This window comes from Aptenodytes patagonicus, chromosome 4 (genome assembly GCF_965638725.1).
Source record: "Aptenodytes patagonicus chromosome 4, bAptPat1.pri.cur, whole genome shotgun sequence".
In the NCBI taxonomy this organism is placed as follows: domain Eukaryota; kingdom Metazoa; phylum Chordata; class Aves; order Sphenisciformes; family Spheniscidae; genus Aptenodytes; species Aptenodytes patagonicus.
In genome coordinates, this window is record NC_134952.1 from 65,693,232 (window position 1) to 65,714,566 (window position 21,335).

The 21,335-nt window shown below is 42.1% G+C and overlaps 1 protein-coding gene across 3 annotated transcripts in view; it reads right to left on the reverse strand.

The window, feature by feature from the left end:
- LIN54 (lin-54 DREAM MuvB core complex component) overlaps positions 1 to 20,995 on the reverse strand; it is a 47,424-nt gene extending 26,429 nt beyond the window's left edge. Inside the window, exons 1-4 of one of the 3 annotated variants that reach the window (XM_076337004.1) lie at positions 19,710 to 19,774; positions 9,934 to 9,981; positions 9,089 to 9,173; positions 3,832 to 4,559 (exon numbers count right to left, since the gene is read on the reverse strand). In XM_076337004.1, the coding sequence (XP_076193119.1) occupies positions 3,832 to 4,559; positions 9,089 to 9,113 (753 nt within the window). In that variant the 5' untranslated portion in view covers positions 9,114 to 9,173; positions 9,934 to 9,981; positions 19,710 to 19,774. Of the gene's footprint in view, positions 1 to 3,831; positions 4,560 to 9,088; positions 9,174 to 9,933; positions 9,982 to 19,709; positions 19,775 to 20,280; positions 20,327 to 20,936 lie in introns of those variants that run through there. The other 2 variants (XM_076337002.1, XM_076337003.1) reach the window with 2 other exon arrangements.
- Positions 20,996 to 21,335: the final 340 nt, after the last annotated feature.

Consider the following 21,335-nt stretch of genomic DNA (forward strand, 5'->3'; position numbering starts at 1 on the left):
CATGCTCAGCATATAAAGCTGGGGGAAGAAGAAGGAAGGGGGGGGACATTCAGAGTGATGGCGTTTGTCTTCCCAAGTAACCGTTAGGCATTATGGAGTCCTGCTTTCCTGGAGATGGCTGAACGCCTGCCTGCCGATGGGAAGTAGTGAATGAATTCCTTGTTTTGCTTTGCTTGTGTGTGTGGCTTTTGCTTTCCCTATTAAACTGTCTTTACCTCAACCCACGAGTTTTCTCACTTTTACACTTCCAATTCTCTCCCCCATCCCACTGGGGGGAGTGAGAGAGTGGCTGTCTGGTGCTTAGTTGCCTGCTAAGGTTAAACCACAACATGGGTGAACTGTATGTCTACGAAGGAGGTCTAACAAACAAGTGAATCCCCTCAGGGCTTAGGAAACATGGCAAAACTCAAATGTGGTTGGTTACAGATGAGGAACAGCCCTTGGCCCCCAAGTGCAGGCAGTGCACTCCTGCCCTTACTTACTGCCAAGCAAGCCTTTCTGAGGTTTTTGCCACTGGAGCTGATAACCCCAGCCACCTGTAAGAGCCTTCTAGGCATCAGTGGGAAACTCGCTACCCATTTCAGTAGAGACTGGAAAAGCCAGAAGAAATAATCAAGATGACAGACTGCCCCTTTCATGCTTCAGAAAAGGCGAGTTCTCTGGAGTCCTCTGCTATTGCCTGTACTAATCACAAGAAGGTTAACATTTTTCCTCTGCCTATGTAAGTTAAGCATGCTCTCTGCAAGTTACTTTGAATTAGACTGCAAAAATATTTCCTGGGGCAACAAGCTCTTCCATAAGAAAATTATTATTTAGAAGCACACACCAGCCTCCTTCTCCCTACAGAAATGAAGAGATTTATCTGCAAGCATCTTTATTTAAAGGGTCAATTTGTGTCTTCCTAAGCACTCTCCACTAAACAAGATGAGCTAGCAAGTTTCTACAGCCGGACTTTGTTTTCAGCTGTCAAACCATGTTCTATTCATACAGAAAAAGGCACATGCATACCTTGCATACTGCTGGATTGAATATCTACATAGTCAGCTACCATAAAGGAGCTAACATACTATAAATCCATTCCCTAGATGACCTCATGGGAGCTTGTCCATGTAGCCACGCCCTATGTAATTTATATTTGGCATAATATGAAAAAAATCAGGGACTCTAGAAATAGAAGAGGAAAACAGTGTACTTCAGAGATGATGAAGAAACTGAGCTAGGAATGGGAGTTTGCTCTGAGGTCAGGGAATGCATGAGGTCACTTTTCCATGATGAGATGAAGCCACAATGATGGCTTAGCAGTTGTCTTGCCACAGTAGCAACGATGCTATGGACATGTAGATTTAACTGCTGAAACACAGAGCCAGTTACCATATCAAGACAAGTTCAAGTTAGACTAGCTTAGTGACAGTGATGGCGATGGGTCTGGACATCTGGTTGAGAGTCATCTGCAAGGCCAAACTCCTGCTTATTGCACTTGGACTACAGTAGTACACCAGCAGGCACATCATTGTTTTTAAGCCTGTACACAGGCAGGAGCCACAGGCTGAAAGCAGATGCACTTGCCCAGTAGTTTTGTCCACACATCCAGGGCAGCGGTTCCAACTAAATCAGGACAAGCTGCCAAGGGACAGTAATAAACCTCTGGATATAGACAAAGCCCAAGATCCTGCCACATTTTACACCTCATACCTCTAAAATTGTAATCAGAGAGGGAGCCAGATTCCAAGGAACATTTTCCTCAACTCTATCAATTATGCTTTTTCTCAAGTGCTGAGATTTCAAATGTCACCATTAGATTACAGCACAGCTAATTGAGTTTCTCTAATGACCTGCAAAGCCCCTACAACAGTGAGGATGTAAGGAGAACCGAAGAGAGCTCTTTGTCATCTAATCTTTTATCAATTCACTTTTCAGCACCAAGTGAACTGCTGTGCTGCCTTGCATCTGAAATATCTCTTGTCGCTTTGTGAATCAGGTAAGTTACACAAGACCCTTGGGAGACAGGGAGGCTTTCACAGCTTCCTTTTCCACTCACTGAAAGGTTAAGAGGCTTGTTCAGGATGATGGGATAAATGCATGACTTCATTCATTCATAAGCCAGGGACTCAAGGCATGGGTTACCTCCCGTCATTCATGATAGGGTAGACCATGAATCTCTCGCCTAGCCTCATATATTCCTCTGACACTTTAGTAATTTTCTACAGGGAAAAGCACTGTCTAGGAAGTGTTAATGTAATCATCTTCCCTGCAGTATCAGGTACTTACAACCAACTGAACATTGCCTTCTTGCTTTTCATTTCTACTTCCTCCTCTCCTTATAGGAAAAAAGGAATGCCAGGTGTTAACAGTTCAATCTGTTTTGCAAATGGAAGCAAAGGTTTAATAAAAAGAGACCACAAAAAACAAATTTTCTCAAACTGCAATTAACTAGATTTACAAATGGATGTAAGTCCATTTGCAACAGCTTCTATTAAAGAACCTGTAGAATTCCTAATGACAAACTGCAGAGGTGAATCACCAAGTCACTGTATTTCAGTCACTGATGGCACAGGTCATCTCATGCAAGCAAAAGCACATCACAGCTAAGTCATTCTCCTCAGTTTCCTGTATCTGTCACTTGGCAGTGAGTAACTGAAGCCAAGTAACAGGAACTGGTCCACTCTTAAATGCTCCTATGCTGAGTCAAGAGCAGGGGCTTTTTTGAAAGCTATAATGACAAGCATATCATAAATGATCAAGGTACAAAAATAAAAGTCACTTAAGAAAATTGATGTTACAAACAGCCATTATTAAACATGTTTTCCACAGGTATGATGTAGCAACAAAAAAAGGAGAAAGCAGAAATCAGTGCAGGAATCATCTGCAGCTTTAAAACAAGCCATCCTGAGAGTTGCTCACATTTGCTTGCCATGAAATACTACTTGGGGAACTTACCATTCGGCTAATAACATGCTTAAAAGTTTATCATTTTTCATGTGCAGCAAATTAGTTTATTAGCATACTTAGAGTTTAATTTCTCATTTCATTTAGACTGTAAAATAAATATTTTTTCCATCATAACCTGCATCAAGTTCTACTTTTCCTTCACTTTCATGAGGTCTTATTTCTGCCTCACTGCCAACTAGAACAAAGTCACTCACATTTAGTTCTGCCATATACCAGATGAAAATCAGACCCTCTGGGTCATAACCCAAGTCTTTTCAACACATTTTCAGATCCCAGCAGACTCTCTGTGGTTTCAAATGTCTCAAGATCCATGCCAGAGATCGGGAACAAGACCTTCAAGTGTCCAGCTTACGATAGCGTCTAGTCTATCCGTATCTATTAATAAGCTTAAATAGATTTGAGGCAGACAAGATATACCTTTCTGTTCTTTTTCAAATGCTGGAAGGTTTCTTTAGTTTGTTTAAACAAACTCTCTGAACGTAATAGGAGAAGCTACTCTTTCATAAAGGAGTAAAGCAGCGTACACTTTGAATAAAGAACAACAGGCATATAGAGTTCAATTCAGTCTTCCTGAAAGCACACAGAATTTATTTTTATAAAATGAAAATAATGGGGAAATTCTCTTCAATTTACTGAATTTTAATAGCTCACTTTCTCTGAGGCAAATCCTAAGTTTCTAGACAGTAGCTAGAGGTAAAGAGCATAAAATGGTAAATGCATCCACAGATGAAAGCATGGGCTAAGAGCAGCATTGTATTTTTTAATACAAGGAATAAATGCAGAGACTGAAAGCAACCGTGTGTCAATCAGTGAAGGAAATGGACAACAGTTGCAGCAACAAAATTGTTTTTTAAGATGTTTCATCAGCATAACTCACTTTACCTGTACTGTTTTTAATTGCTGGGTCTGCAAAACAGAAGGCTGGGCCGCAGTGTTTATCAGCTGACTTCCTTGCGTCAAAGCTGAGACACCAACAACAGGTTTCACTTCTGACCGACCTCCAATAACAACTTTGATCTGCTGGCCTTGTACCTTGGATTCTCCACCTTGCGCTTGGGACGTGGCCTTCTGTGCCTGCGGGAGTTGGCTGTGGGGTAATGCTAAAACAATAGGTTGGCCAGACTTGCCCAAAGTTGTTACAATTAGCTTTTGCCCATCCGGTTTAATACTCTGATTGCCTATTTTAATATCGGCAGTCTTGTTCAGAATAATTTGATTGGCTGATATAGTGACGGGGGTCTGAGCACCAAGTTTATGGAGGCCACTGGGAAAGGTAGGCTTTACTACTGCATTCACATCAGTTTTGGGAGTTGTGGTGTTCACTGTCAGATCGCCTGAGTGATTGCTGGGTGCAGTAACCAATTCTGTGGTGACTGCGGCTGTAGTCGTAGCTGAGGAGTCACTGGTGGAGCTTATGTTCACTATTTCTTCCAGTTCTGTTTCCATGGGAATAGAATCTCCCATCGGTGACGACACAATAACTGCCTCGATGCTGTCATCTTCCACCAGAGTTATACCAGTGTCCATTATTTCCTCAGGGAGCAAGCTGTTGACTTCTGCCGAAACCACCTCCATTTTAGCAGTTGTGGCAGTGATGACCAGAACAGGTACTGCAATAAGATTTAAAAAAGTTATCTGCTTCCAGAAAACATATATTTTTCAAAGCTTTATGAATAATACTACTAAAGAAGAAAATATAGTAGCAGAATTTTTTTCAGACTGAAGGTATTGTGCATGCACAGGAGGGATATCATGAAAAAAATTGTTATCAAAACATAACACATTAAGCTGAATTTACATCAAACCTCTTCAACATCATCCACTGAAGTCAAATCAAGGCACTCTTGACACAGTACACAAAGAAGCAGCGTTTCCCCCCCAAGATACGGGCACCTTGTTCACAGACATTTAAGCTTGCTGAAATATAAAGCAAGAATTAAACAGCTTTAAAAATCCAACAGATGATAATGGCTTTTCTCATACATGTCAACATTGATTAGCAGGTTATCTTGCCTCAAGAAACTTGTTATCCATACCAGATGTAACAGGGGTTCATGTTTGTCAAATCTTCATTTTGGAAATCTCAGAAAAACAAACAGTTGTCTAGTGACAGGCTTTAACAACGCCACAAACTCAATCAACAGCACACCTACACCAGGACCAAGCCAAAGCCTGCCCTTCCAAGATGAACAGATAATTCCTCTGTGCTGGCCATGAAAAGAACAGCTCAATATTTTTTTCCTCAATACTCACAATATAAAGCCCAAATTCATGATTAATTTGAAACGTGTTCTAAACACAAAACAAAGAATACCCCATCTGAAAGAAAACAGAATTTTTTTGTAAGCTGTCTAGTAAGAGTGACCAATTTATATAAAAAAACCTACTACAGTGAGATTCAAAGCCAGAGTCACTTCCCACTTGAGAAACCTTAAAGACATTGCTGGAAATGGTCACATCTACCATTCCCACTAAAACCATATTGCTGTCAGAGGCTGAAAACAGATCAGCTTAATAAGGAGTTTTCCCCACTTGCTGACCCCATCAGCATGCTTGGGCACTGGATGGGTGAGCACACTGCGTGGGTATGTGTACACATTCTCGAGTACTCATTACAAGCTCAAGAGGACAGGATCCTTGCAAATTCAGTTTCCTACTTGCTAGGAAAAGCAGAGTTGAGTTATTTGTTCCAAGCAACATTCATAATTAAGGAACTGTGCCAGTAAAAACACTGACCAAATGCTGAGGTGACACTGATTCCTCTAGAGTCACTGTGGTTCCATTTTGCACAGCAGCTAACTACAGAACAGCTGCATTTCACCTACAAGGTAGAAGGATGGGGAAAAACCCTGCTATAATCTACCTAGTTTCCATACTGAGCTCAGGAGGTTGGGCTGGAGCAGTTCATGGCCTTCCTGATCATGAAGGGTGCCATCCTGATTCCCCTCACCTCCAGAGTACAAGCCATATCAAACTGCCATGATACTCAAGAAGCCCGAGCTATAAAAGACCTTGTTCAGATGACTGACGATCAAACTCACACACAGCTCACTTATTGGCAGGCATTTAAAGATACAAAAGTTATCTGATGTCACTGCCAGAAATACCGCCTTTGGAAAGCATTTTTCCCAAAGTAAGGCCAGTACAGCTTGCAGTGATGCCAGCCCTGATAACTAGTGCTAGACAAAACAGCTTACTCCTAAGGACACAGTAGTAATATTATTGCATTGCTGTCTTAAAGTCAAATTGGTTAACTGCATATGAGATTACACAAAAATAGGAATAGTAAAAGCAGACTGTTTCAGCATATGTTAAGGCCACTAGCTCTCCTCCTGAGCTGTGTTGCTTTATTATCTCCTCATCAACCTGCACGGGCTTATGTCTTAGATCTTACAACTTGGAACTATTTCACACAAAATAACCCCCATCATCCTGTTCTATACTGACAAGCACAAGGGGCTTGGATCCAGAAGTTAGACTCCTAGGGTCAACCGCAATCCAAATAATGATTTCCACCATGTTTGAAAAGGAGGGAATCATCTAAATTAAGACAGTGGAAAAATCACCAGATTCAGTAATGACAAATAATTTTAAATTACTTGCTTTTTGTTTGCATTTGTACATGTTATTCCCTAAAAGAAAGGTCATTCTTAGTATCTTTTAAGAGTATGACCATAAAGTATTTACATATATTTAAGTAGTTATACAGTTCAATAGTTATTTATATTCTTCATTCTTACCATTTGGTTATGTTACAAAGGAGTAAACGGATATTAAATACCTAGTTGAAAGGATATTTACATTAGAATTCACAGAGTCAGGGTTTTAAACAGCATTCTGACTTCAAACAAACCACTTGCAAGTCAGAGTGCAGAGGAAAAGAAATACATTACATCAAGTCTGGAATCAGAAACTGACAAGTTAAAAGAAAAGAAACATTACACATGGTTACTGGATTAACAGCTTATGGCCATCACATTGGAAGATTTTACGGTTATTAGGTCTCATCATTTTACAGTTGGCTGCCATTAACATTCAGGCTAGTGTCATCAACAACAGCAAGAACCACAACACAACCCACTTGTTCTATTTCTTCATTGCTTATTGGATATGACTGAAAGATACATGAAATGCAACAATGAAAACCTCATCCTAGCTATATGAGAGGCTGCTGTCAAAGGCAGCTTCAACATCCCAGCAGATTTTACTTCTAGGTATTTAGCCAGGATTTCTCAGCAGTTCAGCTGTTTATTTTTTTCTAATGCTTTTATACCAAACACACACTGTTTCCATTTTTCCAGCTAAATCACTAAAGTGATTTCTAACAGTAAAAGCATGCCAACCTCTTTTAAGATTCTAACAGCTTTGAGATCTTCAAGGCAGGGGAGAGAATTATTTTAACTATTTAAAAAGACATAGAAGTTTCCTTTGCTTCAGCAATTATGCTTTGAGTCACTTGATAATGCAAGAGCTGTACCTACAACCCCCCCCAAAAGATGGATCAGTAAGTGTTTACATTTATTTAGCTCAAAACCTGAAGAAAAAACAATCTAAAGCAAGGAAGCGGATAAGCACACTATCAGACCAGGGAACTCCACAAAAATTCTAGGACCAGATTACTAAATAGGTAATTTTAGCCTACAAAATAATGGCCTTACAACTAAATTAAAAGCTCAAGATGAAATTCACATAATGAAGATTTGTTTAGAAAAAGACTGTCCTAGCATAGCTCAGAACATCCAACCAGCCAAACACATAAAAAAATTAGGGACTAAAGCATATCAACAGCAAAGTCTTGGAGCAACAACTTTGAAAAATGCTGAGTAATGTTAGGAGGAGGTCAGGGACAAAAGCTCAGCTTGAATGAACCACCTCTGATCATCTTACTCATAGCACAGATCTCTATACTTGATATTCACAAAGAATAATGTGTATATATATATAAAGTCATAAAGGGTAAGGGGATTTAAAAGGAAGAGGCTAAAGAATGCCACGTACCTGTGAACTTCCATCTATTTTTTCCTTTTCTGTCACTAGTATGTCAGTGCAGAATCTTTAAGAAACTAACACTGTTAAAGTGTTGAGATTGATTATATCAACACCTTTGTTGATAAAACATGCGAAGCAGCCACACTAAACAGAAAAATCAAAAGAATCAATAAAGCACACTGATCTGCAAACAACTAAACAAAATGCAACAGTGCCTGTATTTTACAGTAACTAACTGCATCTTATTACATCTCCAGAAACGCCCCCATTTCACTAAAATAAGAATAGCTAACCTTCCACTCTACAACCATGAGCAGTTCGAGTGCAGCACTTACATGAGGATATGTTACAAAATCATTAGCGAGGCTATGCACTGCAAGGAAAACTGTCCAGAAGTTCAGATTACTCAGAAACAAGGCTACTGAGGCTAACTTTACAGGATGTTCTGGGATGGTGCTGCATGTTAGCAAGGTCATTCCAATGAAGCAGCGGACCAAGGGAATTGTCACCATTTGTGGCCCTATTAGTGGTCCCTTTCCCATTCTCTTCTCAGTACACAGCACAGGCCTAGTGGCGCTTAGCCATGAGAAGGCTCTGGTATAACTTGACAGGTTTAAGAACATTGGCCAGGCCTGCCTTAAGTCATTGGTAATGTTCATTTTAAACTAAATTCTGAAGTGTCACTTTCACCAGAAAATAGGGAAATCAAATCAGTAACAACTTTTGTATGAGCACCTATCTCGAAGTCCAGAAAACCACACCCCAAAATCAAAAGCTTCATAAATGCATTAAGTCCAACATAGCCCGTAAAATAGCAGGGATTCTCTTGGGATCAATAAAACTGTTGCTGCATGCTACGCAAATGCTAACTGAAACCAAGTATCTTTGCCAGGTACAGCAGCTAGTAGTTCTTTAAAGCTGGGACAGATGCACACACTTAAGCATAACATTATTAAGAGCCAGCAAGGGAAAATACTTTCATCTTCCTGAGCTAGGAACTGCAAAAACCCTTAAAAAGAAGTATGAAGAGGAACAATGAAACACCACAAAAAATCCCTACCCTCAAGAGGTCACCACTTGGGTGATTGTCCAGGAGACAAATCACATGGACATGTCTAGCATATGTGAAACTAGTTACTACATCACTAACCACGAGAAGATGGAAATATGACCATGTATTCATTATTACAATTTTCTTCCTGAGGGATGTAATGCAGGATACAATTTTGCAGCTCCTGAAAAACAGAAAATCAGAACCCTTACATTAAGGGACTTATGAGCACCTCCACACACCCTTGCTGCCACAAGAGGCCGTATCCTTTCCGACGATCAATAAAGTTAAGAAGTTTTAGCTTTTAAGAGAATCAAGGTGTATGCCTAATAATTTGCAAAGCGGAAGGGATAACACCAATAGTTGCAGTATCTCTCAAGGGATTTACTAAGCTGGGTGGTTGGGGGGAAATGGGGCTAGAAACTAGGGTCAGATGAATGGCAGAAAAGTAACAGTGGACAACTTAACAAGTAATTGTTCACTGCAAGTACAATGAACTCTAAACGCAAATGGAGGGGGGGGACGGGGACAAAAGAATACAGTATCACCAGCTAGCCAATACAAAAGGGATAACATTTGACATTTCCTTTGCAGAGCCAAAAATGTGACAATACCATCACTTTTCTTTCAAATAAAGGTGGAGCAGGGGACTGTCAGCAGGCTATGGCTCAGATTTGAGGATTTTAGAACTCAAAAATCCCACAATATTCATATGAAGTTATATTCATAAAATCAGCATATTTCTCTTAACTAGCAAAGGTTTTAAACATCATTTATTTCATTCCTACATCTATTCATTAGAACAAAGGCAAGAGCAGGAGGAAGTAGGGGAAATACAGAATGGATCTTTGATGATCTAGCTGAGAATCATGAGATGCTGTCAGCCGTATGCAATCAAAGTTTAGGTGCTTAAATGCTTTTCAAATTTTTCAGCTTCTGCTTACCTGCCCTCTCCAATAGTGGCGATATGTAAACTCCAGAAAGCTGCTGAGCTGAAAAAGATCAAATTTTTTTGGTCTTGATACTTAGAGATTAAGCAGTTTAAAATTACCAGGCCTTGAGTAGTTGGAAGCTGCCACAAAAGAGAGATCCAAGTACAATCCAGTAGGAACATTGCAGTAGCAATTCCTTCACCTGCTCCCATTCCCTTTCCTAATCTTCCAGCTCTTGGGAGGGAGGGAAAAAAGCATCTTGCAATTATTCAACCATGGAACAGTTACTAAGCTCTCCATGCTGCTATCATTGACATATAACACTACAAAATAGTGACAAGGACAGTTAAAACACAATGAACCAAAAAAACCACAGAGGAATAAACAGATGTTCTTTGTAGACATGCTGTAAAAAAAAATCTTCTACTTAAGTTTTCAAAAATTCATGTCCTATTGTCTTCAAAACAATATATATATATGTTTTACCAATATATTGATATGAAATACACAGCCTTCACCAGAAGAGTCTTTAGTGGATCATACCCAAAGCTTTAGAAGCGATGCATGCAACATGACTGCATCTTCTTCCTTCACCACAACTGCTGTTACAAATATACTTTAAGACTCAGCTATCCTGTGACCTGTAGCTGTTTTCTTTACATCAAAATTAATTCTCACATACAAGGAATCACAGCATGCTACCACAGAAATTAGATTACACACACCGAGTACAAAAGCAATTTTTACAATGAAACTAACAAAGACCTTGGATATAGTACATAACCAAAAATCCCCATGACTCACATAGAACCTTTCAGGCAAAACAGAAGTTAGAGAGAAAAAGGAAAAAAGCCACAACTAAGTTTTTGATGAAAGCAGCATGTCATACAAATTGTGAATGGTTGAATTACATTATACATACATGTGAGTGCATTGCTTGCTAAAAACCCAGCATTTTAAAACACTCAGATACCTAACTCCAGATTGGACAACCCCCTTTTCACCACAAGAAGAAAATATTACATTGCCCAAATGTACCATCAATTACAAAACAAGATTAGTAAGGAAGAACATTCTAGCCTTTGTGAGGTTCTGAGTAGTATTACTGAAAAAAACCCAACAAAACTCCAAGCACTTGCCCAGAATCATTAGTATCTAGAAAACTAAATCACTTAAAGGTCAAATTACTCTCCCATGCATGGCTCACAGCTGTTACCTAGCTCTCACATGCTTGTTACATGTCCATTAAAAAGGGGGCAAAACCATACCATTTTACCAATAGTAGTCTGCATTTCAAGCCATGTTTACATTTCAAATTTGCTTAGATATCTATCTCAATCATCAGTTGCCACTTTCAGCATTTGCTATTCGTGGCTCACAGCAAGCCAAAAACTTAAGACTTCCATGTCGTTCTGAAGATGGACCAGGATCAGCAAGCTGATGATAAATCTGCTTCTCGAGAACTACTTAGTGCCCTTTAAGGGTCTAATCCTCACCAGTGCTAAGTAAATTCCAGAGTGCACTGAAGAGCAAAGGCATTACTATCATGCGAACACTGCCCGCCAATCTAACAATGCAATGTTCTGCAGAAGTAAAAGAACATCGATATGTGTATATTTTTCAAATGACTGGCTAAGAAAGCAGAAATAGAGACATAATTAGGATAGCCATTTATACTCTGAATACCAACAAATGCACGCTGTTGACCACAGAAAGAGCTTCCATACACATCTATACGTCCTCCTTTTCTCTTACAAAAGAGTGTTGAAGGTTGCTTTATTATGGTAAGGTTAAAGTCTTAAACACTGCTTGTTTAGCACGCACCTTACTTATAGCAACTTTCCAGGAAAGAACTGGAAATAACATTCATTGTAGCAGAACACTTCAAAGCAGCTCAGTTTGCTTTCTGTAACTGGAAACAATGTTCTACTTTCAAGCAGAGTTTCATGCAAACTAAAAATAAAATAGAAACCAAAAATCAGAACATTTCCCTTCACCCTCCCCTTGGTCTGCATGCCAGTTTCAGTCATTTTCATAACATACAGTAGCACAAAAGCTGAAAAACAAAACTGCACAGGTGTTCTTATGGTCATTAAACACATTCTGAAGGTGTTCACTGCCATGAACAATCCAATATTTGGGTTTGTAGATTCCAGGACCTTTACATTTAATGAAGCATTTCTAACCTTACGTTTTATGCAAACTTTGTGGTGACACCAAAAGAAACAACCCCTAAAATAACTTCAAATTATTTTATTTTCTGCAGTGTTTGGGAGGCCAAAATTAAAGCATTAAGAATCTGAAGCTAAGATGAATATATATGTGGTAAACTTAGCTTAACTGAAAAAACCCAACAACTTAACAATGTGAAGAGTACTTATCACTAGGCCCAAAAAATGCAGATTTCAGTCTTTCAAGTATAGCTTGAAATAAAGGTCTTGCTTTCCAAATTCCAGACGCCTCTTGAATGTGGGGCTACAGAAGAATTCAGAACACACAGCGATATCACACCAAGTATACTCTTAAAAAGAACAAGCATGAAAATTGCCATCATGGGCTTGATATCGAGTTCCCTACAGACTTTTAACAGGTGTTATCATACTGGGCACCTTTTAAGATTAGGCTTGCTGCCAGCAATTTCAGCAAGAGTGCATTTTAGCTCTGTATTTATGAGCAAAGGTTCATCACAACAGAATTGTAACCTACCAATTTTATTGAGACTTTGCAAATCAGGAAGCGCAGTGATTATGTGGTGCATTACATGTATACTTCATCAGCACTGCTCAGTCAGAAGGTACAATACATAAAGTTCATTCTAACTGAAACAAAGACACATGCAACACTGATTTCAGTGGGGTATTTAATTTCCAAAAATATGCTAACATGGCACAGAAAAGCATTTTGTCCTAAAAACTTAATTCCTTATGCATCTTATGCAATCATATGATTCTTTTCAAAGTTAGAAGAATGCAGAGATGAAAACCAGGTAAAAAAAAAATCTAAGACCATAAACTGCAACACTTTCAGGGTAGTGCTGTCAAGATTTGGACAGCAGTGAAAGCTGTTATGGCCACTATTGCTTTTTAAACTTATCCTAGAAATCTAAGTTGGCTTTCTTCATTTTTGAGTCCAATGGAGCATTGAAAGAAAAGCAAAAATAGCTCAACAGTTATATTGCAGTGATTCACCAGAAAACATGCTTCTAGCTGCAGACCTCAGTAGCTCTACTAGCCTTAAACATAACACTTTAGTACAGAATATATTTACTTGCAGAAGGACTGAGCTGAAGATAAATAGCTCGCCTGCAGGCAAACCGTTACTTGGTTCAGATGCCAAAAAACACTATTACCCCCTCCCTCCCACTTTAATCTCTAGATAAAACACCTTTGTATTCCTTTTGGTGAAAACTTATTTAAATAACCAGGATTGTGCAATAGCTGACTGGTTTTTGTGGAATGAAATTCCACATTAAGATTTTGAGTCAAGAGATCAATTCAATAGATGAAATGGGAATTTCAGTGAAATCTTCATCTCTGCTCCAGAACCATGTGGGCCACTTCAAATGCAGGCTTCTCAGACCTCTGAAGTCTCATTTATCATAACACAAAAGGTTGAAGAGCTACCAAAACACAAGCTGGTGAGTTTCATTAGGTATACCTAAGAAAACCAATAGTTAAGCTTTTGGATAAACACCTCAAAAAAAATCTTACAGACAGGACTAGCCAGAGAGAAGCATTTCGGTGACTAGGACCACACATTATCTCTTATAACCTTTGTTTTCAATATCCTGAAAGCAACACAGAGAGGTATTTACTATATCTTACTCTATCCCCAGAGATGCTTTATTCCAGACAGCATACCAAGGCCACCTGGAAGGATGAGTTCTTTGCATGCACCCTCTGTGCTGCTCAACATATCCCTTTCTGTCCTTACAGGATACCCTCCCCAGTTTGACTTCCATGGCAAACATGCTCTACCACCAGTTGGACAAGTCACCACTGTTTGAGTTGAAATGGATCCAGAAGGTTCATCTCATTCTCAGAATTAATAAGAGAAGAAACAATTATATGCAAAGGCTTAATTGTGTTTCTCCATGGAAAAAGTTGTTTTCTTTTTTATGTTGCAAGATCACCTAGCTCATAGCTTCCCTCTTTACTAGATCTAAGACAACTTTGTATACACAAAAGAAGATTTTGCCAACGGTCAATTTATAATTTTGGGGATTGGAGATTAACAGTGTTATATACGACAGGACATCAAGGCTGACCTGTAGCCTTGGCAGGTTATCTGCTGTGACTCAGCTGTCCCAATTGATCACTAGACTCTGTTAAAGCACCACACACCCACAATGAGCTGGACGCACCTGTATCAGAGGGTGTCTCAGCACCTCAGTAAGTTCCCCCAGAATCCAGCTCAGGACATGCACCCAAACAGCTCTGTGCCAAACTGTACACTATCAAAACTAACTGAGCAGCAGCAATATAACTTAAGTGATTACGAGATGAGTTTGTGCAAAATTGTATAGCATCTGCATTGTTGAGGGTAGTCTATGTTCTTATCTGGACAACTAAGAGATAACTCTCTTCCAAGGACAAAGCTTATTTTGCAGCCATAAACAAATATTAGAAGCATGAGCAGAAGTAAATGTAACAACTCATGATAACAGCGTCATTAAGAATTTTTGTTAAGAATCCAGGACAACCAACTCGTCAGCAAAAAGACATAGGTTGAATAAAAAGCTTTGACATAACACCAAAACTCACCTTCCCATTCAACAGAGAGAATGAGCTCTTATTTTTCGCAGTCATTCCACTAGCAATGGTAAAAATTCACAAGCAGCCTCCCTCTTTCCTGTTTTCTGCTTCTCTCCTGGGAGAATCCATAGCTCATATGCAATTGTTAATTTTTTTCTTCACAGGAAGTATAAATGACAACCTTTGCTAGTATCATTGTAGGTGCTAAATTCACTACAGCCTTGTTGGTCCCTCTGCTGTGGCCAGTTCACAGCACTAGCACCAGAACTATTCTCTGCAAGCGGAAAAAACCCACTCTTCATTCAATGTTCCTGACATTAACCCAGCAAACAGAAGAAACTTATTTCAAGAAAAGATTGAATACACTACATAAAAACACAAGGCTCATAGTTCCCACAGATTCTTGACTGCTTGCTAGGGCAAGTGACATAGAACACCTGCCTATGCAAAGCAGAAACAAGCTACAGTTAAGAAAGTGAAGGTCACTTGTTTGCCTAAGTTGATTTCAAAGGAAAAAAAATAATTTTATTGGGTCATTTTATAAACAAAACAAAATAAAGAACACGCTAGTTCATTTCCTTGTTTGCTGTGTTCTCCCATCCCTTTTTGCCAAATACATACAAGCACACATCAACTATTCCAGGCAACTGAAATTCACAAAGATCAATGGCACAAAAAGATAGGAAATGCAGTTCTTGAGACTGGACATGTTTTCTCTCATTTATTAGAAAAGCCTTCACAGAAGCATATGTATACCCAAGATTCATCCTGTACTGCTGGCATATTATCAAATGAAAGACCACAACTGCATGTAGGTGATCTTACGATACTACAATTCTCCTAATTGCCATCCTTCAATTTTGCTACCATTTCAATAATGGGTAAAATAGTGTCATTCATTTTATGCATTCCCCATTTTCTTACTCTGACACTCTATGTTTTGTCTCTAAAATTGGAAGGTTTGTTTTGTCGTAAAGCAAAGAATTACAAAATCATTCAGCACTGCATTTTTTCAACAGTCTTTTGTTTAAGCTTACTGAGCTAGAGATTGCGTTAAAAAATACATCATGAAAACAAAAAGATTAATCCGTAAGAAAACTATGATTAACAAAGGTAAGTGGAAAAATTAATCATCTAAGACTGCAAACTTACCATGTTTGCATATGTAACAGCAGTGAAAGCAAATCATTTTAATACAGTAACAAAATATGCATGTGGAACACAGACAAAATAATTTCCATTCTCTTTCCCATTCTCTACAGAAGGCAAGATATGGACGCAGTTTGTCTGCATGCTTCCCAGAGGATCATGGTTCTAGATTTATCAAATACAAAGCCAATGGCAAACGACAGCAAGGAAAAAACCCCAACCTTACTCCTTATCATATGCTGAATACATAACTAGTGTAAGTATCCAGTCTTTTTTCATTGGTTACAAGGAATACTAAGAAAATATCAGGTGTCCTTCACCACAAATTTAACCGTCTATAGTCACAAAATTCAAAATAATAGTTCCCAAGGCAACCATAATTCACTCAACCAACACACACCATTCCCTTCCCATTACTCTACGTTCTGTTAAGTGAATGCTCCCTACGTGATGCACCACACATACAACTGTGTGCAGCATATCAGAGGAACGGGCAAGGTACACAAATTAGCAACTCCTATGTGTTTAAAGTAACAGTTATCAAGTGATACGGACATGAGAGTTTTATATTACACAGTTAAGGTTTTTGGGTTTGGTTTTTTTTTTCATGCGAGGAAAGATTAAGCTCATGTCACCACTGCCATGTTTATAATAGAGGTGCTAGCTGTTTTCTTTTTAAGAATGCCTGGAGAAAAAAACAAACAAACAAACCAACCACTTGCCCACAAGCCAAGGGAAGAAGGATCTCCTCAAAACTGGTAAGTTCTGGGTAATTTAAGCTTTCATTATAATTTTAAAAGGAAAACCAACAGCTAAAAAACTTACCTGTCAACTAACTGGTAATTACATACTAATAAAACAAGCACCTGCTACAATTTTTTAGGATTTACTGTGAAAAACACCCTAGCAATATCTTTATTGCACTGTTATTTCAAATAATTTGCTACTTTGACCACTGTGTGCACACGATCAGCAGCATTACTTTCCTTATACTCCAACTCCTGTGCGTATTAAGCCAGCACTACTGCTAAAGCTCTTCTGTCCACCTATTCATTTCCATACAAACATTTTCCCTCCTCCTTGTGCTAGCAAACATTTATGTAGCAGCAAGGGCAGCCCAGATGAAGGAACCAAGCTGGGTTAAAGCTAGCCATCCAAACCAAACTGTGGGCTGTCACAGCCCCACTTTCTCCACGCTGCTGACGCTGGTGTTCAACCCAGGAAGAAAACTACTCCACAAACTAGTGAGCAAATTCTGGTGGGTCAGTGTGCTGAGATAGCTCAGTTCAAAGTCTATGAGCACCAGAATGGCACCAAGGAATTGCACCACAGCCAACAATCCAGCTGGGTCAGGGGGCTGGGGAAACCTAGGAACCTCCCTCCCCTCCCAGCTTGGCAGTTATACTCCCTGCACAGAGGGCAGGGGAAGAGTACAACCAACTCTTTCTAGTGGTGGCAGAACACTAGACTAAGTCAAGCCATTTTGTGTAGATTCACTCCAGCCTAGAACAAAAGCCAGGATAGTTTTAATGCAAATCAGTCTAACTGTGGTCTATGTGTAGCTGCTTAAGTGCTTACAAAGCACTAGAGAAGAAGAAAGCATGGAAGAGGAAGAAGCTGCCACGGAAGAGCAGAGCCATCTTCCTCACCAGCAAAGCAGCAACAAGTGCTCATGGGATTATGGGAGTGCAGAGCTACATCTTCTCCCAAATAAATGGGAGAGTAACACTTAGGAAAAAAAAAAAAAAAACATTGAAAGCAAGTACGAAACTACAAAAGCTGTCAGGAAAGCTCTGCCCAGACACTACAATATTAACAATTAACTAGATTTTGAAGCAGAAAGCTTTCACTCGTTTGCAGATTGTGTCTCCTGTTTCATTCATATATTGGGGGGGGGGGGGGAGGGAGGGGAAGAGCAGATTAAGCTATGTAGGCAGACCTGAGACCACTGTGAACTTTATGATAAAAGTAATATTAAAAAAACAAACAAGAGACCCCAGAAAACTTTTCACAGGAACAGATTTGTCTAAAGAAGTTTCTAAAACATTCTTCAGATAGGCTTCTTGAGTCCATAGCAGAAACTGTAACTCCAGTAAGGAAGAAAAAAACAAAACAGCCAGACCATAGAGATGGGCATTTGGTATGTACCTGGAACTCGGACGACAGAGCAGAGCAGAGCCCAAAACTAAGAACATAGCCCTCATGTGGGTAGCAACATGTTTGACTGCAGAAATATGGCTTGTGAAGGGGAACAACACACAAGTTGGAAGAGTTAAGGAGCCACTAATCTACATCCGGAACTGGAACATGAGAAACCTGAATCTCTTGCCTCATGTAGCCATGCGCCCCCCATCAGTGATCAAGGGATTATTCCAGAGGTCTTGTTCTTTCTCGTGCAAGAAAAACTTTGTTTTCTAATGTTGTCAAGTGACACAGTCACAGGCTGTACTGAAAGCCACATGCTGCTTACTGGTTTTCTAAGCAACTGAGAAAACCAAGCTACTCAGACATAAGGCCTGGCAAAATACAAACCCTTGAATCAAGAGTTCAAGAAACATTCTCCACTTTTTACTGGGAGCTCCTGCAGCTAAGAATAAAAAAAAACCCAACCATGAGTTTGTCTCCTAGGTACTTGTTATGAATCCCACCATTGTAGTATACAAATTCTGTAGGAGATTAAGATGTGCTTCTAACAGCATGTGAAGTAAAAAAGCACTACCTCTATAGCACAGGAAGGGAACAGAAGCACAAGCAGACCAAGTGACAGATAAGGAAGCACAGTTTGTTGCTGAAGCAGAAATCAAAACACACACGCCCAACCTACCTTACTCCTCCCCCCCCCAAAATATTTTTCAAACAAGCATAAGGGAAAAGAATCTAAGGAGCTTTGACTGCTTTTCAAGACTTAAAATAAAAGATATCCCAACATATGAGATAACATCTCTAAGGCAGAAATCTGACAGCACTCTTCATTGCCACACTTCAAATTTACCTGTGGTTAGCAGATACTCAACCTGAAACCAGTTAAAACTTTTTGAGAATTCTAGCTGAACCATTCAGAACATTCAGTTACAAACTACCTGAGCTTAGACATCACAGAAGTATAAGCAAATTAAACAACAGCAGATAGTTCTTGATACATAATCTGAACAATCAACCTTGCATAACAAACTTTTGAAACTTACCGTATTACAAGCATGAAGTACCTTTTTAACCCAGTAGAGAAGCTGGGCTGTATTTTCTAACATACTCTCCAAGGCAGCCTTTAAGAGGGCTTGGCTTACAGAGCAATACAGCCGTACATCTCTCTGTAGGTTGATACAAGTCTGTACAAGGCATGTAACAAACAGTTACCACTTGCTGACACATATGTAAACTGGATGTCTTGGGGAATAAAAAAAAGACAAGTCTAATGCATTTTATTTTACGAAAGGGTTCCCCTGACAGAAGAAATATTCTCAGCTGATAACCCGCTATTCTTCTTGCCTCCAATAAGCCAAAAAGCTATTGTGAATAAGCTAACCACACGCACAAGGCATTGCCTGTTATTACCAGCTTTACGTAAACATTGCAAAGAATATTCCGAATTATTTTTCTTATTCAGTATTTTCTACAATAACTGTAATATACTTCAAGCAACTGTTCGGAAGGATGAACCTAATGAAAGATCATTTAAATATCTGTTCTTCCTTCACTCGAAATCTTAAGCCTGAGAGCTTTCGTCCCGTTCACACTATGTTCCAGTGGACAATTTCACATGCTCTCAATGCCACAGTGCTTTCCAGAACTCAAAACCTCCATACCAAACGTTACGTAATTAGTACACGATGTGCTTCAAAGTCAAGGCCACAAATAATTAATAACACATTCTGACCACCAATATACCTCATAAGGAGCAAGAGCGATGAAGACAGAAGCTGGGACTATCCCAAAAGATGGTCCAGCTAATTCACTTCGAACTCAGAGGCAGTCCGCGGCCGTGCAGGAGCACGCTGAAGGTACAGGTACGCCCTCGCACTTGGGTGAGTTAAGGAAGTGTGGAAAACACCATACGCCGTTTCCACCGCACCCCGCTCTGCAGGTCAGAGCCCGAGCGAGCATCTCTGCAGACAAAGGCAGGACGTCCTCACCCCGGACCAAGTCCGGCGCGGCGCAGGCTGGTCCTCAGGGGGCAGCCCGGTCCCCTCCGGCGGCCCACGCCGGCAAGTTTGGCGAGGAGCGCGTCCCCGGGCCTAAGCCAGCCGCCACCGCCAGAGCCGGGGGCCCGGGACCGCCCGGCCCCGAGGGCTCCCCACCGCCCGATCCCGTGGGCCAGAAGAGCCGGGCCCCGCCAGCCCCAGGCCCAGCGAGGCGAGCCCCAGCGGCCGCGACCATTGGCATCGCGCGACGCCGGCAACGGCCGCCAACGCCCCCCCCTACCGCGACCGTTACCCCCGCGCGCCCCCCGGGGCCTCACCTCATCGGCGGGCGGCGCGGGGGCGGCCGGGAGCCGCCCGGCTCCGTCAGCGGCCGCCACCGTATTTCGAAAGATCCGCCATTTTCACCCCGTCACCGCCGCCCCCCGCGGCCCGCCCCCGCCGCACCTGCCCCTGCCGCGCCGCCCGGGCGCCCCGCCCCGCCGCGCCTCCCCGCCGCCCGCGGGGCGCCCCCCTCCGAGCTGCCCCGCCGCCGAACCCCAACTGCTTCCGGACCGGCAGGGAAGGGGCGGCGGCGGGTCCCGCACAGACCCGCCGGTCCGAGGAGGAATCCTCGCCACCGGCCCCCCCGCCGCTCCCCGGGTCCGTTTTAACTCCACTGCTCCGCCGCAGCTTTAGGCGCAGCTGATCTCGGCGAGCGGCGAAGAGACCCGCCAAGCAGGCATCCCCCGCGGCGGAGAGGCGACCGGGCCGGCTGTCCCCGCAAGCCCGGGGAAGTCGGCAGGGCCGCCCGGGAGCCCGCCCCGCCGCGGGGAGCGCGCCCAGCGGGGCCGGGCCTATGCCTTCCCGGCGGGAGGCGGCTGTCAGCGCTCCGCCGCTCCCTCCCGGGCTCCGTCGCTCCTTCTCCGTCAGCGGGGCCGTGCCTGCACCCCCTTCTTCGTCCTCCCGCCGCCGCTTTCCCGCCCCTCGCACTCACCGGGCGGGCGGGCGCTCTTCCTCCTCCTCCTTCTCCGTCGCCGCCGCTAGCGATGCCTCTCTCCGCCGCCGCCCCCGCCGCACGCCCTCCGCGCCTCGCGCCCCCGCCGGCCCCCTCCCCTCCGCTACCGCGCCCGGCGGCCGCGGCGGCGGCAGCGCCCGCGACGAAGCCGCCGTGTTTGTTCAAAATCACGCGCCCCGCGCCATTCCCCCGCCGCATCCCATAATACTGCGCCGCGCCGCCCTGGCAACCGCCGGCGCAGCGCCCCGCACCGCCCCGCCCCGCGCTTCCGGGCCCGCCCCACCCGCGCCGGGCCGCCCGCTTCCGGGGCCGCGCGCGCCACTCGAGGAGGACCCAGCCTTGCCTCGCGTTGAGGCCGCCGACACGCGCACGCGCCCA